The sequence below is a fragment of the Dioscorea cayenensis genome, chromosome 1 (assembly GCF_009730915.1).
Source record: "Dioscorea cayenensis subsp. rotundata cultivar TDr96_F1 chromosome 1, TDr96_F1_v2_PseudoChromosome.rev07_lg8_w22 25.fasta, whole genome shotgun sequence".
Lineage (NCBI taxonomy): Eukaryota > Viridiplantae > Streptophyta > Magnoliopsida > Dioscoreales > Dioscoreaceae > Dioscorea > Dioscorea cayenensis.
The window spans coordinates 4,732,218-4,749,370 of record NC_052471.1 but is presented as its reverse complement, the minus strand read 5'-3'; the positions used below and the strand labels follow the sequence as shown (position 1 = coordinate 4,749,370).

The following is a 17,153-nucleotide window of genomic DNA, read 5'->3' as shown; positions in this document are numbered from 1 at the left end:
ATATATTGCTACAATACAATGTATTTCTATAGTATTTCCTGAGTGCTGAATTCTGCTTGTTTAAATTGCTACTATTTAATTTTTGTATTCTCTGTTTTTCTTAAAAAAAAAACCTGAAATTTGCTTGTGTCACATTAGTAGACCTTGAACCTGATTAACATACATTACACACACATGAATGCACAATCTGATAATTCGTGTAAACCTGTTAAGTTTGACGGTAAGGTGAACTTTAGAAGGTGGAAACATCAGGCTGAATTTTGGTTATACACCTTAGGAGTATCCTCAACCCTTACCCTATCATCTGATTCTGATTCCTCTGATCTTGATCCTAGTGGACTTCGCCGATTATCCATCTCAACTGTAGACCAAACCTCTAGCTCCTCAGCTCATAGTAGAACTCCTGAAGAGATCGATTTCCACTGTCGCCATAGAATTCTTAGCATTCTTTCTGATCGTCTTTATGACAAATACTTTGATTATAAGACTGCTAAGGATATATGGAGTACCCTAGAAAAGGAGTATGGCCCTGATAATGCTACTAGGATTAGCCACCTGAGCATAGAGTTTGAGAACTACAAGATGGTAGATGGGGTAGAGATGGGAGAACAGATTCATACCTTTCAGGACTACCTTAGTGCCATAGAGAAGTGTGGTACCGTGTACAATGAGAGCCACATTGTGTCCATTCTCCTGAACAAGCTACCATCTTCTTGGTCAGGCTTTGCAAATGGACTTAGACACAAGATTGATTCCTTGGACCTTGTAGGAGTTTACAACACCATTAGAATTGAGGAAGCCAACCGAATTTTCTCTAAGGGTGTAGATTCTCATAAAGATCGAGTTTATCTAGCTGAACATAGTGGTAACCCAAATAGTTCTAAAAGCTCTAGGAATTCCCACTCTTTTGATAGAGGTCGCCAGTTTTCCCTAAAGGGAAAACCTTTAAGGCCAAGGGCAAGCCAACCCATTTTCGTTCTCAAAATTCTCAGCAACCCAAAACTTCTGCTCCTAAACCTTATGAGAAAAGTCCTAAACACTATTTTGTTTGTGGTAGGAAAAACCATGTTGCTCGTGATTGCTTCTTCCATAAGACTAAACCTGTCAAGACAAATTCCGGTCCACCCAAACCGCAAGTAAATGTGCTTGAGATGTGTGAACCCTCCTCTGGGACTTTATTTAGGTCTCAAATGGAGGATGTGTGACTCTTGGAAATGGCTCAGTAGCACACGTGTTAGGGAGAGGACGGATTGATTTGAAGAAGACATCTGGGAAAGTTCTCACTCTGTTAGACGTTCAGCATGTACCCGATATTAGGAAAAATCTGATCAGTGGTTCCTTTTGATTCAGTCTAGTTATAAGATTGTACTTGAGTCAAACCGTCTTGTAATCTCCAGGAGTAATCTTTTTGTTGGTAAAGGTTTTGTATCCGGTGGTTTATTCAAACTTAATGTATGTGGACCTTTTGATTTATCTTTTAATGAAAGTTTTGATTATTCTTGTTCTTCATCTACTATCTTGAATGTTGAATCTTGTGATCTTTGGCATGGAAGATTGGGTCATGTGAACTTTGGATCCATTAGAAGGTTGATGAACCTTGAACTGATTCCTAAATCCAAGATTGATCTAGGTTCTAAATGTCAGATCTGTGTTCAAGCCAAATTACCCAAGAAACCTTTCCATCGTATTCACCGTAATTCTGAACTGCTTGATTTGATCCACAGTGATATTTGTGATTCTTGTAGACCTCCTACCAGAGCGGGAAACCATTACTTCATTACCTTTATCGATGGTCATTCCCGATTCTGTTATACCTACCTGATCAAATCCAAAGATGAAGCCCATAGCAAGTTCATGATTTTTAAAACCGAAGCTGAGAACCAGCTAGGTAAGACCATTAAAGTTCTTAGAACTGATAGAGGTGGAGAGTATACTTCTAATGCTATGTCTTCATTCTGTGAACAGAATGGGATTGTGCATGAGTTTACTGCTCGTTACACTCCTGAGCTAATGGGGTTGCTGAAAGGAAAAACAGGACATTGATGGACATGGTAAATGCCATGCTATTAAGTTCTGGTGTACCTGAGAACTTGTGGGGGGAGGCTTTGCTCTCAGCTTGTTTTATCTTGAATAGGATTCTTTTTAAGGACCATAGCATAACACCCTATGAACTTTGGAAAGGAAGAGCCCCACAGCTCAACTACTTCAAAGTGTGGGGGTGTCTAGCTAAAGTCAAGATCCCTGATCTTAGAACTCGGAAGATAGGCCCTAAAACCCTAGATACAGTGTTTGTAGGGTATGCTTTAGATAGCAATGTTGGGAGATTCCTAGTTATTAACTCAGAGGTGAGTAAAATAGCTAGAAACACCATCATTGAAGCTAGAGATGATGTTTACTTTGAGAACATCTTACCTCTGAGATCAACCTCCAACCCCTCTCCTTCTATACCTCTGATCTCTAGCTCTACGTCTAGATCAATTCCTATTCATGTACAAGAACCTAGAAGCAGCAAAAGAGGTAGAGTGGAAAGGAACCTAGGTGATGATTCTGTCACCTTCATGATTGAGGATACTCCTACTACTTATCAGGAGGCTATGGCTTCTGTTGATTCAGTGTTTTGGGAAGAAGCTGTAGATGATGAGTATCACTCAATCATGAGTAACCAGACTTGGATTCTTACTTCTCTGCCTCCTGGAAGTAAACCTTTAGGCTGTAAATGGGTCTTTAGGAAAAAGTTGAGACCTGATGGATCCATTGAAAAGTTTAAGGTCAGGTTAGTTGCAAAAAGGTTCAGACAGAAAGAGGAACTTGATTACTTTGACACCTACTCACCAGTTGCTCGCACCACTACCATTGGGATTCTTGTAGCACTTTGCTCTGCTTTCAGTCTTGAAATCCATCAAATGGACGTAAAGACTGCTTTCCTAAATGGTGATTTAGAGGAAGAAATTTACATGGAGCAACCTGAAGGCTTTGTTATCTCCAGACAAGAGCACAAGGTTTGCAAACTTGTAAAATCTCATTATGGACTGAAGCAAGCCCCAAAGCAGTGGCATGCCAAGTTTGACTCTACAATCATCTCTTATGGATTTGTTGTAAACAACTATGACAGGTGTGTTTACAGTAAATTAGTAGATGGCAAATGTGTTATTGTGTGTTTGTATGTTGATGATTTGCTTATCTTTGCTTCTAATCTTGATCTTATTTGTGATGTCAAGAACTTCCTGAGCAGTAAGTTTGATATGAAAGATTTAGGAGAAGCTGATGTTATCCTAGGAATCAAGCTTACGAGATCAGTATATGGCATCACTTTATCCCAATCTTATTACACTGAGAAAGTGTTGGAGAAATACGGATATCTGGATTATAAACTGTTGCTACACCTTTTGATCCCAGTGTACAACTTAAGAAGAGCAAAGGTGATATGTGAATCAGGATCTCTATGCTCAGATCATAGGATCCCTGATGTATCTGTCAAACAGAACTAGACCTGGCATTGCGTATTCTATATCTAGACTGAGTAGATATACCAGTAACCCAAATCTAGAACACTGGTTTGCTCTTGAGAGGGTTCTCAGATTCCTAAAAGGTTCTATTTTTTTTTGGACTGAGGTACTCTGGATTCCCTAGTGTGGTAGAAGGATATACAGATGCCAACTGGATATCTGACTTGGTAGATCTTAAATCAACCTCAGGCCAAGTATTCTTACTTGGTGGAGGAGCTATCCAATGGAAATCTGCTAAACAGAAGCTCAATGCTAGGAGTACCATGGAAGCTGAATTGATTGAGCTTGATTCTACATGTACAGAGGCTGAGTGGATTAGAAATTTACTTTCTGAGATTCCTGTTATGTCTTCTCCTATGCCTCCTATTTATATACATTGTGATTCTAAATCTGCTATTGAACTGTGCAAGCGTGAAAGTACTAACGATAAAATGAACAGGCATATGCGGATCCGCCACAAGTCAGTATGGAGACATCTTAAGCATAACGTTGTGAGCATTGATTACATAAAGTCAGAGCTAAACTTAGTAGATTGCTTGACTAAAGGCTTATCGAGACAAATGATAGCCGAGGCGTTGAGGGGAATGGGGCTAAGCCCATAAAGGTCAATAACAATGATGACCCTACTTCTTTGAATGGAGATCCCAGGATAGAAGTTCAAGGGGAAGCTATTGATTGGTTGACTGGGAGAGCACCCTATGCATATTTGAGATATGTATAGTATAACTCCATTCCTATGACGTGTGCTCTCATGTAGTGGTGTAAAGGTTGAGCATAGCTCTTAATGAGATCAAAGGCTGGTTAAGCGAGATATTACACTACAAATATCTCTAGAGATCTCACCTATATGTTGATAGCTGTCAGGCCGCAGCTATGAGAGTCAACGGGTTAACTCTCTAATAATCTCCATGAAATGATATCGAGCGCATGGCCACTAGCGCGCCAACCCTGTTTATCCAAGTGCAATCACTAGATTGTCATTAAAGTTGAATTCTGATTCAAGGAGCTGTAGTTCAAGACTCAGTTCACTACTGTCTCTATCAGTTGGAAACTCTAATGAAAAGTTAAGGTTCAAGTCTTCAAAGATACCTTAGCTTGATCTAGTGAAACCTATGATTCAGGCTTTGTTCATCGCTTCTTTTCCTTTTGATCATTTTATTATCTTGTTGAATTATTCTTTGATGTTGATCGTATTTAGGTTATGGTTGTAATGGGGGATTGTTGGAGCTATGACTTCAATACAACCAAACCTAAATCATAGGTTTTGTTTTAAAATACCTTAGCCTGCAGACCCATCACATCCTCTCCCTAAAAAGCCACAACATTTCACATCGTAGCTTATAAAATATTTCATTCCTTTATTAACTAGTTTGTATCCGTTGATGCCATCCTTTGTAGACATGGCCACGGTTCAGGAACCGCCGGTTACGGTTCCTGAACCGCCGGTTCCGGTTCAAGGAAACCTTGAACCGGAACCGAACCGCCTAGGCAAGGTTCTTGGCGGTTGGGTTCCGGTTCGGTTTCGGTTCTGGTTCGGGCGGTTTGGTTCAATGGTTCCGGTTTGACGGTTCATACGGTTCGGTTTTTTTTTAACTAAATAATTCAATAATTCAAATTAATTAACACAAAAATACAAGAATTAATTTAATACTAATATAAGATAGTAGGTTAAGTTAGTAGGTATACGGTACACCCAAGGTTTCAATGTTTTATTTATTTTGTTGTTATTATTTTTAATGTTCATGTATGTTATTTGTTTTTCTTTAGGAATTATTTTTATTTTTTTTCCTTTTTCTTTTTGATTTCTAGTATACTTATATAAGTTGCATAGTTTACAAATTGAAAATCTTGGGAGTTTTATCTATATATATATATATATATCTCTTTAAATGATCAACAAAATCAGGCAAATTGATATATATACACATATATATATATTCATGTTTATTTTATTTTATTTATTTATATATTTTTTTAATGATTCAAATGTTTTACATGAGAGCATTTTACTCAGTATATTTTCATTTATATAAAATAAATATAATTTAATATGAACTATGTTAATTTTGTAAGTTTCAAAACGGAAGATATATAAAGTCTAGTCTTTGTTTTTTATATTAAATTATAAAAATAATATGGAAATCTACTAAAGAATTGAATATTTAAGTACTTCTCGTTAATTAAATTGTTTTAATAAATCCATATTTAATTTGTAACTAATAATTTGTGGCATAATCAATTAATTATAACTTATCCTCTTGCATGAGTAACAAAGTTTCGCATGGCACTGTACATATAAATTGTACAAATGTCACAAATAAGACCTAATCGGCTAATCAAGTATTCAGAATCAGACCTAATCAATAATCAATTTGGTTAATATCTTTAATTAATTATTTAAAATATTTTTAAACATGCAATTACTTAATTAATTACTAATTACTGATATTAACAAAATAAAAACCTAATCATAAATGACGTTATTTATATAGTATGACATTATTCATATTATATTTATATAATATAATATGAACTTTTGTTTTGAACCTTTGGTTGAACCGTTTGTGGAACTGCCGGTTGAACCGCATATGGAACCGCCGGTTCCACGGTTTTTAAATTTTGAAACCGGAACTGAACCTTGTATGAAGGTTCCGGTTACGGTTTTTCCGGTTCCGATTTCGGTTTTTGGCGGTTCGGTTCCACGGTTTCGGTTCAAAATGGCCACGTCTAATCCTTTGTGCTCCTTATAGCCGTTGGATTAACTTATATATAGAGTGATATGAGCAGCTGAAGAACTTAATCATCATTCTTCTTCTTCAAAAACAAAACCTGCAAGCTGTGAGATTAAAAAGAAGCTTTGTTTTTCTTTTCTCATCATCTTCATCCCTTGAATCTTCATCGTCGCTTGAATCTTCTGGGTGCACTTGGATTATTTCTCATCGCCGAACGTGCTAGGCGGGGAGTGTCTTCTACCTTGGGTTAGCGTATCCTAGTGTTTGGAGTGAGGCCGTAGAAACCCGCACGAGGGGGCTAATTCAGCGTTAGGGCAGTACTCCGGCACGCTTATCCCAGGCTGAAGAATTCTAACTCTTTTATACTTGTTGAATGCTTTTAAATACATGCTTGAGTATATCTTGAATACATGCTAAATACAGAGTTTTCCTTACAATCTTTAAAGGAACTCAACCAGATTTGCATCTGATAGCTTGGAAAAATAGTTGATCATGTGAAGAAATATGACTCTATTGCAAAAAATCTGATGATTACTTTATTTAAAAGTAGTAGTTTTAATGCTTTCCCATTCTATAATATATTTACAGATGCTTCTTGGAATGCCTTAACCCAAGAAAATGGAGCATGGTTTTTCATCTCAAATTCTAATTATAATATAATTGTGGCAAGAGGCTGTAAAATAGAAGCTGAGTGTAGCTTGAAGGCAAAAGTTCAAGCAATATAGGACATGAGTCTTAAACAAGCAACAAATTGGTAATTAGAAGTGGTCAATGTTTTTATAGACTATGCATTTGAAGTATTTAATCAAGGTTGCTCAGAGAACACATTGAGAATTTATCATAAAATCTCAAGCTTACGTCAATTAAAAGCTAAGATGAAAGCTCTACATGTAGAGATATCCAAAGAAAATAAAAATAATTAACAGACAAAACGTGCATCACATGGTAAATTATTTTTGGAGATGCCCTCGTTCCACAAATGTATGAAGCTTCCAAAGCGGCTTATAAAGACTATTTAAACCATGGGATTTGTTTTTTAAGATTGTTTTTTTTTTCCTCATGGTGTTATGATTATTCATAAAGGCATCTATTGAGTTTGTTTGGATTTTTTATGTTTGATTTCCTTCTTTTTACTATATCAGCAATATTGTAGCTCTTTTTAACTTAAATTAAAACTTGCTAGGCCATCATAAAAAGGAGGATGATAGAGATAAGGTTAGTGGTAATTTTGTAAAAAAAAAACATTCTAGACTAAAAACAATTTTTTTTAAATATAAAGACTTTTATCATGTTATTAAACTCAAAACAATATGTTAATCATATTAAAAAAATCTCGAAAGAGACTTGTTTTATTTATTTATTTATTTATTTATTTGAAAATCATATCATCTCTTATTTTATTCTTAGTTAATGTTTTTTTAAAATAAATTCTATATATATTTTTTTAATTTAAACACACTACAAACTTAATGAAATGTTTGGTTGCTCAAATTTCTTCAATTAATAGATAATACAAGATTTCAGACTCCATTAAAAAATAAATAAATTTTGCTCAAACATACATCGACTTGGATATACATGGTCTCATTTCATAATTTTTTTAATTTTTTTAATTTTTTGCTTGGAAGTTATTATTTTTATTAATTTTTTTATTTTTTTAATGTTTGCAAATTTTATATCGAAAAAGATATCTACATGACTACAAAGCTCATATGTTGTGTTTTCACTATAAATTTTTTTTCCGTCATAAAATGATTAAATTATTATTATTATTATTATTATTATTATTATTATTATTATTATTATTAAATTAATTTAAAATTCTAAATATGTCTATTTCCAAATCAACCCGTTAAAATGGGCCCAACCAAGCTTGAGGTCAGCCCAAGTAGCTCAAGTTATTTATTTAAATATAATCAATCACTTGAATATAATATCAATTATATATTTTTGCGATGCAAATGAAAACCACTAATAATAAATAATGAACAATCAATGGGCATTGTTTAATATAATTAGATTATTTGATCATGCCATCCTCTATTATAATATTATTATTACTTAACTCATGTATTTATTATTACTCATCAATACTCAAATAATAATGATAATAACTAATCAAAACATAAACTTAATTTTAAAATCTGCAAACCAAATTTTGGCCAAAGTGCGATGCAGTGTCAAAGATTCACCTTGCAACTGTTTCGCAGGTGTCACTAATATTAGTCTATTCTTGTTAAGTCTTGCTTCACATCAATGGATTATATGACATACTCTCTATTGTTAATCTATCATGTTTCACTTAATTTTTCTATTAATCATTTTTTCAATAATTTTAAAAACTATTATTAATTTATTTTTTATTAAAAGATTATATATAATATATAATTTTGGATTAGTAATATTCGTCACATAGTAAAAAGTTTAAGTATGAGAATTTCATTATTCACGTTTAAAATTTGTTAAGTACAATAGTGGTAACAAGTTTCTAATTGTGGGTGTTAGTTAACAGCCCCAAATCCATGTGATCGAGTAAGGACTCATGACCGTATGTACAATTTTGTTAGATGTGCACACGTTTAACATGTCTATATATATATATATATATATATATATATAACTTTAGCAAGAATTTTAGTTTCCCTTGAAGAAAATCTATTTGAAAGCAATCTAAACAAAGTGTATAAAGAAAAAATCAAGCATAGTAATAAAAAAAAGAAACACATAAATAAAAGTACATACCATTTGAGAGAGAGGACTTCTTTGCACAATCAGAGGCCATGAATTGGGAAGCCATAAAACAAGGGAAACAGCACTGCCAAATGCCAAAGCACAAAAACAAGAAATGACACCTTCAAAGTGTTTAAAAGAAAAGCTTGAAAAAAAAGGAAAAGAAAGGTGGAGGTGGTGCACTTCTTTTTTATATTATGAGAAGAAAAGGAAAAGAGATGATGATGGAACTCTTAAGTTTTAGAGTAGTATATATAAAGAGCTTTTTAAGATGATAGACTAGAATTAGCTAAGTTTGGTTACAAGGCTCTTATCATTGAGTTTGGTGAGAGAGAGAGAGAGAGAGAGAGAGAGAGAGAGAGAGAGAGAGAGAGAGAGAGAGAGAGAGAGAGAGAGAGAGAGAAGTAACTTAAAGTTTGCCCATTGTTTTGGTGTTTTGTGTTGTTGGATTTAAGCATTTGTAGTTATCCAACTTTGGAGAGAATCAAATTAGTGTTTTGGATGAGTTTGATTATGCTTTTACAGTAAAAATACAAAAAGAAGGTGTTGGGAGGATTCTTTTGATGATATCATCAATATTGACAAATTTAATAGTTTAAAATTAAATTGGCTAGGATCTTTTTTTGTGTGAGAAAATTACTCATGTAGGCCTCTAACAATCTATAATTACTAATATACCCTTCTAAATATCGAATTTGATTATATTTACACTTTCATAGACGAAGATGAATTTGTAAATTTTATCAAAATATAAAATATTTTTTCCCTGATTTTTTTTCTGTGTTTAAATGAATGAGGAGAAGTGGACAAAAATAGTTGAATTTAGTGTTTTTATAAAATGTTATAGTTAAATTTTTTTCCAAAGGTATTTAAAAAAATAAAAACGATTTGTGAGAGTATATAAACAAATATCATGTATATAGAGCTATATAATAAATTTTTTATTTTTGCAAAGCCACATAAAAAAAACCCCTTTTAAAGAAAATTCTTTTTAGGTAGTATTTGAATTGTTAACCTTCATATTTTCACAAGAGTTGAATTTTAAATAGATTTTTCCGTGAATTAATATTTTTGTTGAAACTATAATGATAAAACAAATAAAGGTTAACTTTTGTCCTTCAAATATTTAATTTTGGTAATAATGATGGCAAGACATGACTTGATAATGCTAAACATTATAAACAATTTTTTTTTTTTTTTGTTTTTAGTTTAGTTTAGTTTTTCTTTTAGTAGCATCGGATAAAACACTAAATTTTTAGTACAATAACCATATAAATTTATAAATAAACAAATGGATGTATTATCGAATCATATTGATTAAATGTACAGACATATTTATTCAATATTTATTCAAATAAAATCATAATAATTTAACGCATAAATATCTAATAAATTAAGTAATAACTAGGTAATTTACCATAAAAATGTTTAATTATAAATTCAAAATCCATTTTAAATTTTACAAATAATAATAATCCTCAAATTATTGGTATATAAAAAAATAACAAACGCATAAACATCTAATAAATTAATAAATATCTAATAAATTAAGTAATAACTAGGTAATTTACCATAAAAAAAAATATTTAATTATAAATTCAAAGTTCATTTTAATTTTTTGCAAATAATAATCATCCTCAAATTATTGGTATGTATAAAAAAAATAACACCAAGTAAAGAAACAGTTATGAATAAAAATTTCGAGTAAAATTATAATATTATGATAGCTTAGAAAATATGGCGAAGCGACAAAGATTATGTTATGATTTATTTGAAGGAAAGTAATGTCCTTGCTTGCCATTTGGACAAGCAATGTGATAGTCCAAGGGAAAAAAGAGCCAAATATTATTGGTATTATTATATAAGAAAATGATTAATGAAACAATGAAGTGGTTGTAATGAAACATCATGTCTTTTTGTTTACATTCCCAATTAATTTCATATAAATTAGAAGCAAATAAAAAACATTAATGAAATTTTGCTATTTTTTTATCCCAGAATTAAACTTTGTATATAAATATATAGTTGATAAATTTTCTTGCTTTGTATCGGAGTTTTTATTTTTTTAATTTTTATTTTAAATTTTAAGTGTTTTAAAACAATATTGTGTAAAAAAACATATTGAAAACTCTAATGCTGTGATTGAAGAATTTCTACAATGGAAACAATTTGGATATCTTTAGTTTTAAAAAAAATCTTGTAGACATTTATTACATAAACAAACAAATATGTAAAATTAAAAACTTTTAATTATTAATATCATATTTAATATATATAAAAAATTGATTAATTATTTGGTTTTTAATTATTTATTTTTAATTTAACAAATTGTAATAAATATTATATTACGTGTTATATATCATATAATTAAAAAATAGTTTATAATTCTAAAATAATATTTAAAAATATTTTTGATAACCTAGCATTTACTAAAATAACTAACAATTGAACCATTTAACTCACGAACCAAAGATTTAAAGGCTTTGATGCAAGTGGGGCAAAGGCAGAGAGGGGAATGAGATCTCTATCCCTATTCCCGCTTCCCATGGGGTGGAGATTCCCTGTCTCAAAATTTCCTGTAGAGGAGACATCCCCCCCACCCCTCCCGCACTTCTCCGCGGAATCGGGGAATCCACATTGTGGTACCCTGTCCTAATTTTTGGACCTTTTGCCCTTTTTTCGATTTTTGTGCATGTATTAGGGGCAAAATGAAAATTTTGCACTAGTGGCATCTTTGCATGATTGCATAGTGGGTTGTGTGTGAAAACTAGCCGAAAACCAGGGGCAAAACGGTCATTTGGACATTTTTTCTTTCTTTTTTTAGTATTGAGGGCATTGTGGTCATTTGAAATTGTTAAGGATAAGAGAGCAATGTGGCTCTCATCCCTTTCTCTCATTTCTCTTTTCCTTCTACGTTTTTCTTCTTGTTTTCCTTCTTCGGCCGAGCATCCAAAATTTCGAAAAAAAAAAATTTGTTGTCGAGTTGTTCAACAAATCAATACCCCTATTCCATTCCTCCCACTCTCTGGAGCTTGGTAAGGTTTCAATTCAAGGTTATTTCTTTGTATTTTCCTCGTATTTAATTGTTTTCGAAAATCCTTGAAACCCTAGAAATCAACCTTGGTTTGAGTTGTTTTTAGACTCAAATCAAAGCCCTCTATCTTGTGATTCATTTGTGGGTATGTTTGTGAAGAAATTTCACGATTTGGAGTTGTAAATCGTCGATTAACCATTGATTAAGGCCAGGTTTTACTGTAGCAAATTCGCGGATTACTGTAGCTATCTAAAAACACTGTAGCACCGGGAAAACTTGGCATTTCTTGTAATTCTTTGGTCCAAATCAAAGTCCTTCTTCCTAGGAACTCATTGGAACTTATTTTACTTTGACCTGAGGTCATTTGGGTCCAAAATGACGCCCTTATCCCCTAATACTTAGAGTTACATGTTCGACATGTAACCTTGCATTCGCATGCATTTTAGTTTCCGTTCTGGTGTTCATTAGTTTTACTTTGTTTCCCCTAATAATTGTTTTTGGGTTCATTAGAGTTGCATTCTTTGCAGGGAAAGACTTTGCATGCAATTATTTTACCTGCAAAATAACATTACAACGTTTGGTTATCCAAATCAAAATTGTAATTACTTTGCATGCAAACTTAATTCCCACGTTTGGTATGAACTTGTTTTCAATGTAAAATTAGGTTTATTCTCATTTTTGCCCTTAGTTGTTATAGTTACTAAATTTGGGTTTTTATTCAACTCTAATAATATTATTAACTTAGTCCAAATAATAATTAACCTATTCTTCATAAATTAAAAAAAAAAAATCAAATGGTTCTACTTAATATTTATTTAAGTAGAACCATTTGATTATCCACACTAGTTCACATTACTTTTGTTTTCAAAGTAGTTTTATTATCTACATCATATCTATTACTCAAGATTTTTCTATTACAACAACATAAATCTTAGGGAAAAAAAAGAAGATATATATGAAGTTCAATAAACCAATTTTTCAAAAAGAATGTATGAAATTCGCAAGCAAAAACCCTAAAAATGTTGATGAATTACATTGAATTTCATCAACTTTGTAAATATCAAAAAGGCATCCTTTTTCATTTGCATAAATTTTACCAAGTTAACAAAAATTAGCAAAATATGAAATTTATGAACATAAGAAAAAGGTTTGCACCATTATATCTACAATTAAATCCCATAAAAATAAAAATATATGTTATGCAAAACATGATAAAGAGACAAGAAATAATATTGTTAAAATAAGGAATTAATATTTTGATTTGAATGCTTCTACTTAATATTTATTTATATATCTCATATATTTTAAAAACTTTGATTCACTACAAATACAGAACAATTTTTCGTGGGAATTAAAAAAAAAACAATCGTGGACAAGTAAAATATATATGTCTCAAGTTCTTATCTTATCATGTTGGATTATTATTTCAACATAGATTTGATTTAATCAAAACAAAAAAATTCTCCAATAAAAAAATTTTTATCCAAACAAATATGAAATTTATTTATCTTTGATCCATTTAAAAATATGAATTTTTACACCAAGAAAAAAATTTAACAAAAAAATTTAACACAAAATAATCTAACAAACTTGAGAAAAAAATATTACCAGGATTTCTCCGATTCAGAAGTAGCGACAACTCTTCACCGAATTGGAAATATGATCGCATTAGGGTTTTTTCAAAGACAAAACAAACGAGAAAGAGTTTTATGTAATAAAGGGTAGTTTGGTAATTTGACAATTACCAAACTTTCCCATCCAACGGTGTAAACACTTTCACACCACCCCCCCGGTGAATCACTTTCCCTAGTCAAGTGAAAAGTGATTACAGGGAGACCATATTATTTTTAATAACCAAACGCTTGAAATAGATTCACCCCTCTTACTTTGCAGGGAAAGTAACAACTTTACATTATACCAAACGGGCCCTAGGTGGTGAAGCTTCCTCCCAGGGGAAGGAAATTGCCGACCTGTGAGAGCGTCTCAAGATGAGACGACGTGTTCAGTGAGTGGTTTAATTGTTAATTGCATAGATTTAATAAGAGTATGATAGTATTTCTTTATATGTTTTATATCATGAATTTGATGCTAAACCAGATTTCATTTGCTATATATATCTATATATCTATATATATATATATATATATATATATATATGGATATTTTGAGTATGGAGTTATTTTGGCAAAGATGATTCTAGTATACTTATACATATGTATTTTGAAAGATGCATGTTTATGTGTATATATATACGTATTTTACATGCAAAGGCAATATAGATTGATGTATATTTTCTGTATTTACACATCGTATGCTTGATTCCTCGAGTTGGAATTGGAAAGAATTGCATCGTGGTATTTGGATTTTTGATGGTTACATGGACATTAGTCCGCCACTATAGTGGATGGGTTCCACGTCCGGCCTAATGGGAGGCGGCGTGGTTAACCCTAGTTTACCTTGGTCAAGAGGTGTGCGGAGCCATTGAAAGGGGGTCTTTTATGTGAGAAACCCGGGGTCACCACACGGGGATCTCAATGGCCAACGTCAAGGTTATGAATACCTCGATGGCTATCAACCTAGTCGCGACGGCGGCTAAGTCAGAGAGTGTTTTCAGGCCAATGACTTGAGATTGGTTTTATTGTTCAGTTGTGCTAATATTGATATCATTTGTGGATTGTGATGAGGGGGCGAAGCCCAGTTGTCGTTCTTAGAATGGCAGTCTCTCACACATAATGATATTATTTTTGGAATGTGATGAGGGGCGAAGCCTAGCTGTCGCTCTTAGGAGGGCAGTCTCTCACGAATATTTATATCATTGTGGACTGTGATGAGGGGGCGAAGCCCAGCTGTCGCTCTTAGGATGGTAATCTCTCACAAAAAGATTTATATTTTCGTCGGAAAATTTGACTTACATGTATTATTTATAAATCATTATGGTATCTGTTACTCTATTGAATATTTGGAGCTACCTTGTTATAGTATTGTGGTAATTACTATTTGGAATGCTTTACTATTCTGTTATATCTATGCTGTCACCACTCACTGGATAACATTTGTTACTCAGTACTCTATGTTCTTCTTTCTCAGGTTGCGACGTTGGACTGGGTTGTGCTAGGCAGGCAGTGGGGTGACTTACTATTTTTCACATTGTTTAGGTTAGTGCAGTGTGCATGTAAATTTTATGGATGCACTAGACTCACTTTTTGTATATTTGTATTTTCTGGTTGTATTTGGAACCTGGCTGGTTCTGTAGTGGAGGTTGTTTCCCTCTTCAGTTCATTGTGGTAGCGGGTTTGTTTTGAGCCTTACGATGAGTAGGAGGTAGGATGCGGCAGGGTCCACTCCTTGTTGTCGTAGCGGTTGTCACGTGCCCGTCTAGGGTCGGGGCGTGACACACACTCTACCAAATTTTTTTTCTACAACATTACAAATGTAACACATCATATATGAAATTAAAAAAATAAACAAAATATTCCTCAAAATAAACATAATATAATGTATCGGAAACAATAAACTAATTATTACAAATATCATAAAATTTAAAAGTAGATTAAAAGTACAGATTCATTCCTAAAATGTTATACATACAAGTTGGGATTTCATTAAAGTTGATAAATATCTTATTTTATCTAATCTTAATTTTATTATAACATATTTATTTATAATAGAAAATAAAAAAATTTTGATTAAAATTTTAAGTAACACTACTTTTACTAAAAATCTAAAACATTATTAATAAATACCAAATATATATATTTTTTAAATCCAAATATTTAATAAATATAATATTATATTAATATTGATTTTTTTAATAAATAAAATTAAATATTATATATATATATATATATATATATAATATTTAATTTAAAAGCTAGGAAATCCCGACGGGGAGCAGGGCGGAGAATACATTCCCTATCCCCATCTCGGAAGTTGGGGAGGGGTTTTCTCACGGGGGAGAAGGGGGGTGGTTATTATGGGGAATCCCCGCCCCGTTGAGGAAGTTCTAGAGGGGAATGGACGTTCCCCGCCCTATTTGCATCCTAGTTCCAAACAATAGTTGATATACTTTTTTTCCTACAAAATAAAAATATTTTTTAATAATTATAATTGTTTGAAATGTCTAATTGAACATCCAATGCAAACAAATAAATTGAATTAAACATTTTTGGAAACTAATATCACATCTAATACAAAACAAATACTTAAATGTAAAAGGAAAAATTTTTAAAATATTTTAAAAACCTTCATTCAAACTCTCTCAAAACATATTATACAACTACCGTGTGTGTGTGTATATATAGAGAGTTTTATTCACAAGAATAACTTTTTAACCCGAAAGCTCAATTACTTTAAGGCCCAATTCGACAATTATCTCGTCGGCCCAATTATTTCCCAACAATATAAAGATAATATGAGATTTTTTTTGCATATATATTAATAAATGTTTCAAAAATTCATATTTAATTCCCTAATTATATAATTAAATAATCATATATGTATGCAAATATCTAAATAAAAAATTTCGTCTAACTTTTCAAATTAATAGTTACTACTAAAGAAAATAAAATAGTTGGGCTTTGGGCTGTGTTAGCACTATTCTACCAATATAGGCCCCAAAACGGCCCACTATATATTATTAATTATTTTTCTCAAATTCTATTTAATGAATAACCATGTTATAATTTCTTAAGTAAAATTTGACACCTTTTGTAAATAAAATTTTAAAAGGATGAGCGATCCGCTTTACAAAATGATATTTATAGTAATAAATAATATATGAGCAATGCTAGATTTCGTGAATGATGTGGATGTAAAGTTGACATCCACGTCATTTCTTCTTCCATAAATTTAAAATTCAAATTATATAAATCCTAAAGTCTAAAACTATAAACCATTGTAAAACACTGAATCTAAAACCCTAAAATCTTAAATTCAAGTAATATAACTCTATACCCATAATTCTAAAACATTAATCCCTAAATACCAAACTATATCATAAAGCCTAAACTCTAAATCTAAACTGTAAACCACAAAACTCTTAGGATTTATAGAGGAATTTCTAGTTTTTTATTACATGTTTATGGTTTAGATTTAATGGTTAAATCATGAGTATAAATTATTTTTTAAAAGAAAAAAGATGATCAAGGTCAA

At 31.9% G+C, this 17,153-nt stretch overlaps 1 protein-coding gene and 1 long non-coding RNA gene across 2 annotated transcripts in view; one reads left to right on the top strand and one right to left on the bottom strand.

Annotated features, from left to right (window-relative positions):
* The window catches only part of LOC120260754 (protein argonaute 1B-like), a 36,206-nt gene extending 27,097 nt beyond the window's left edge, over nt 1–9,109 (bottom strand). Inside the window, exon 1 of the mRNA XM_039268315.1 lies at nt 8,981–9,109. Coding sequence (XP_039124249.1) covers nt 8,981–9,035 — 55 coding nt within the window. The 5' untranslated portion in view covers nt 9,036–9,109. The remainder of the gene's footprint in view (nt 1–8,980) is intronic.
* Nucleotides 9,110–11,884: 2,775 nt separating this feature from the next.
* Nucleotides 11,885–15,472, top strand: LOC120263281. Its single transcript, XR_005537034.1, has 3 exons — nt 11,885–12,003; nt 13,896–14,007; nt 15,090–15,472. It is a non-coding gene; the product is annotated as an uncharacterized LOC120263281 (long non-coding RNA).
* Nucleotides 15,473–17,153: the final 1,681 nt, after the last annotated feature.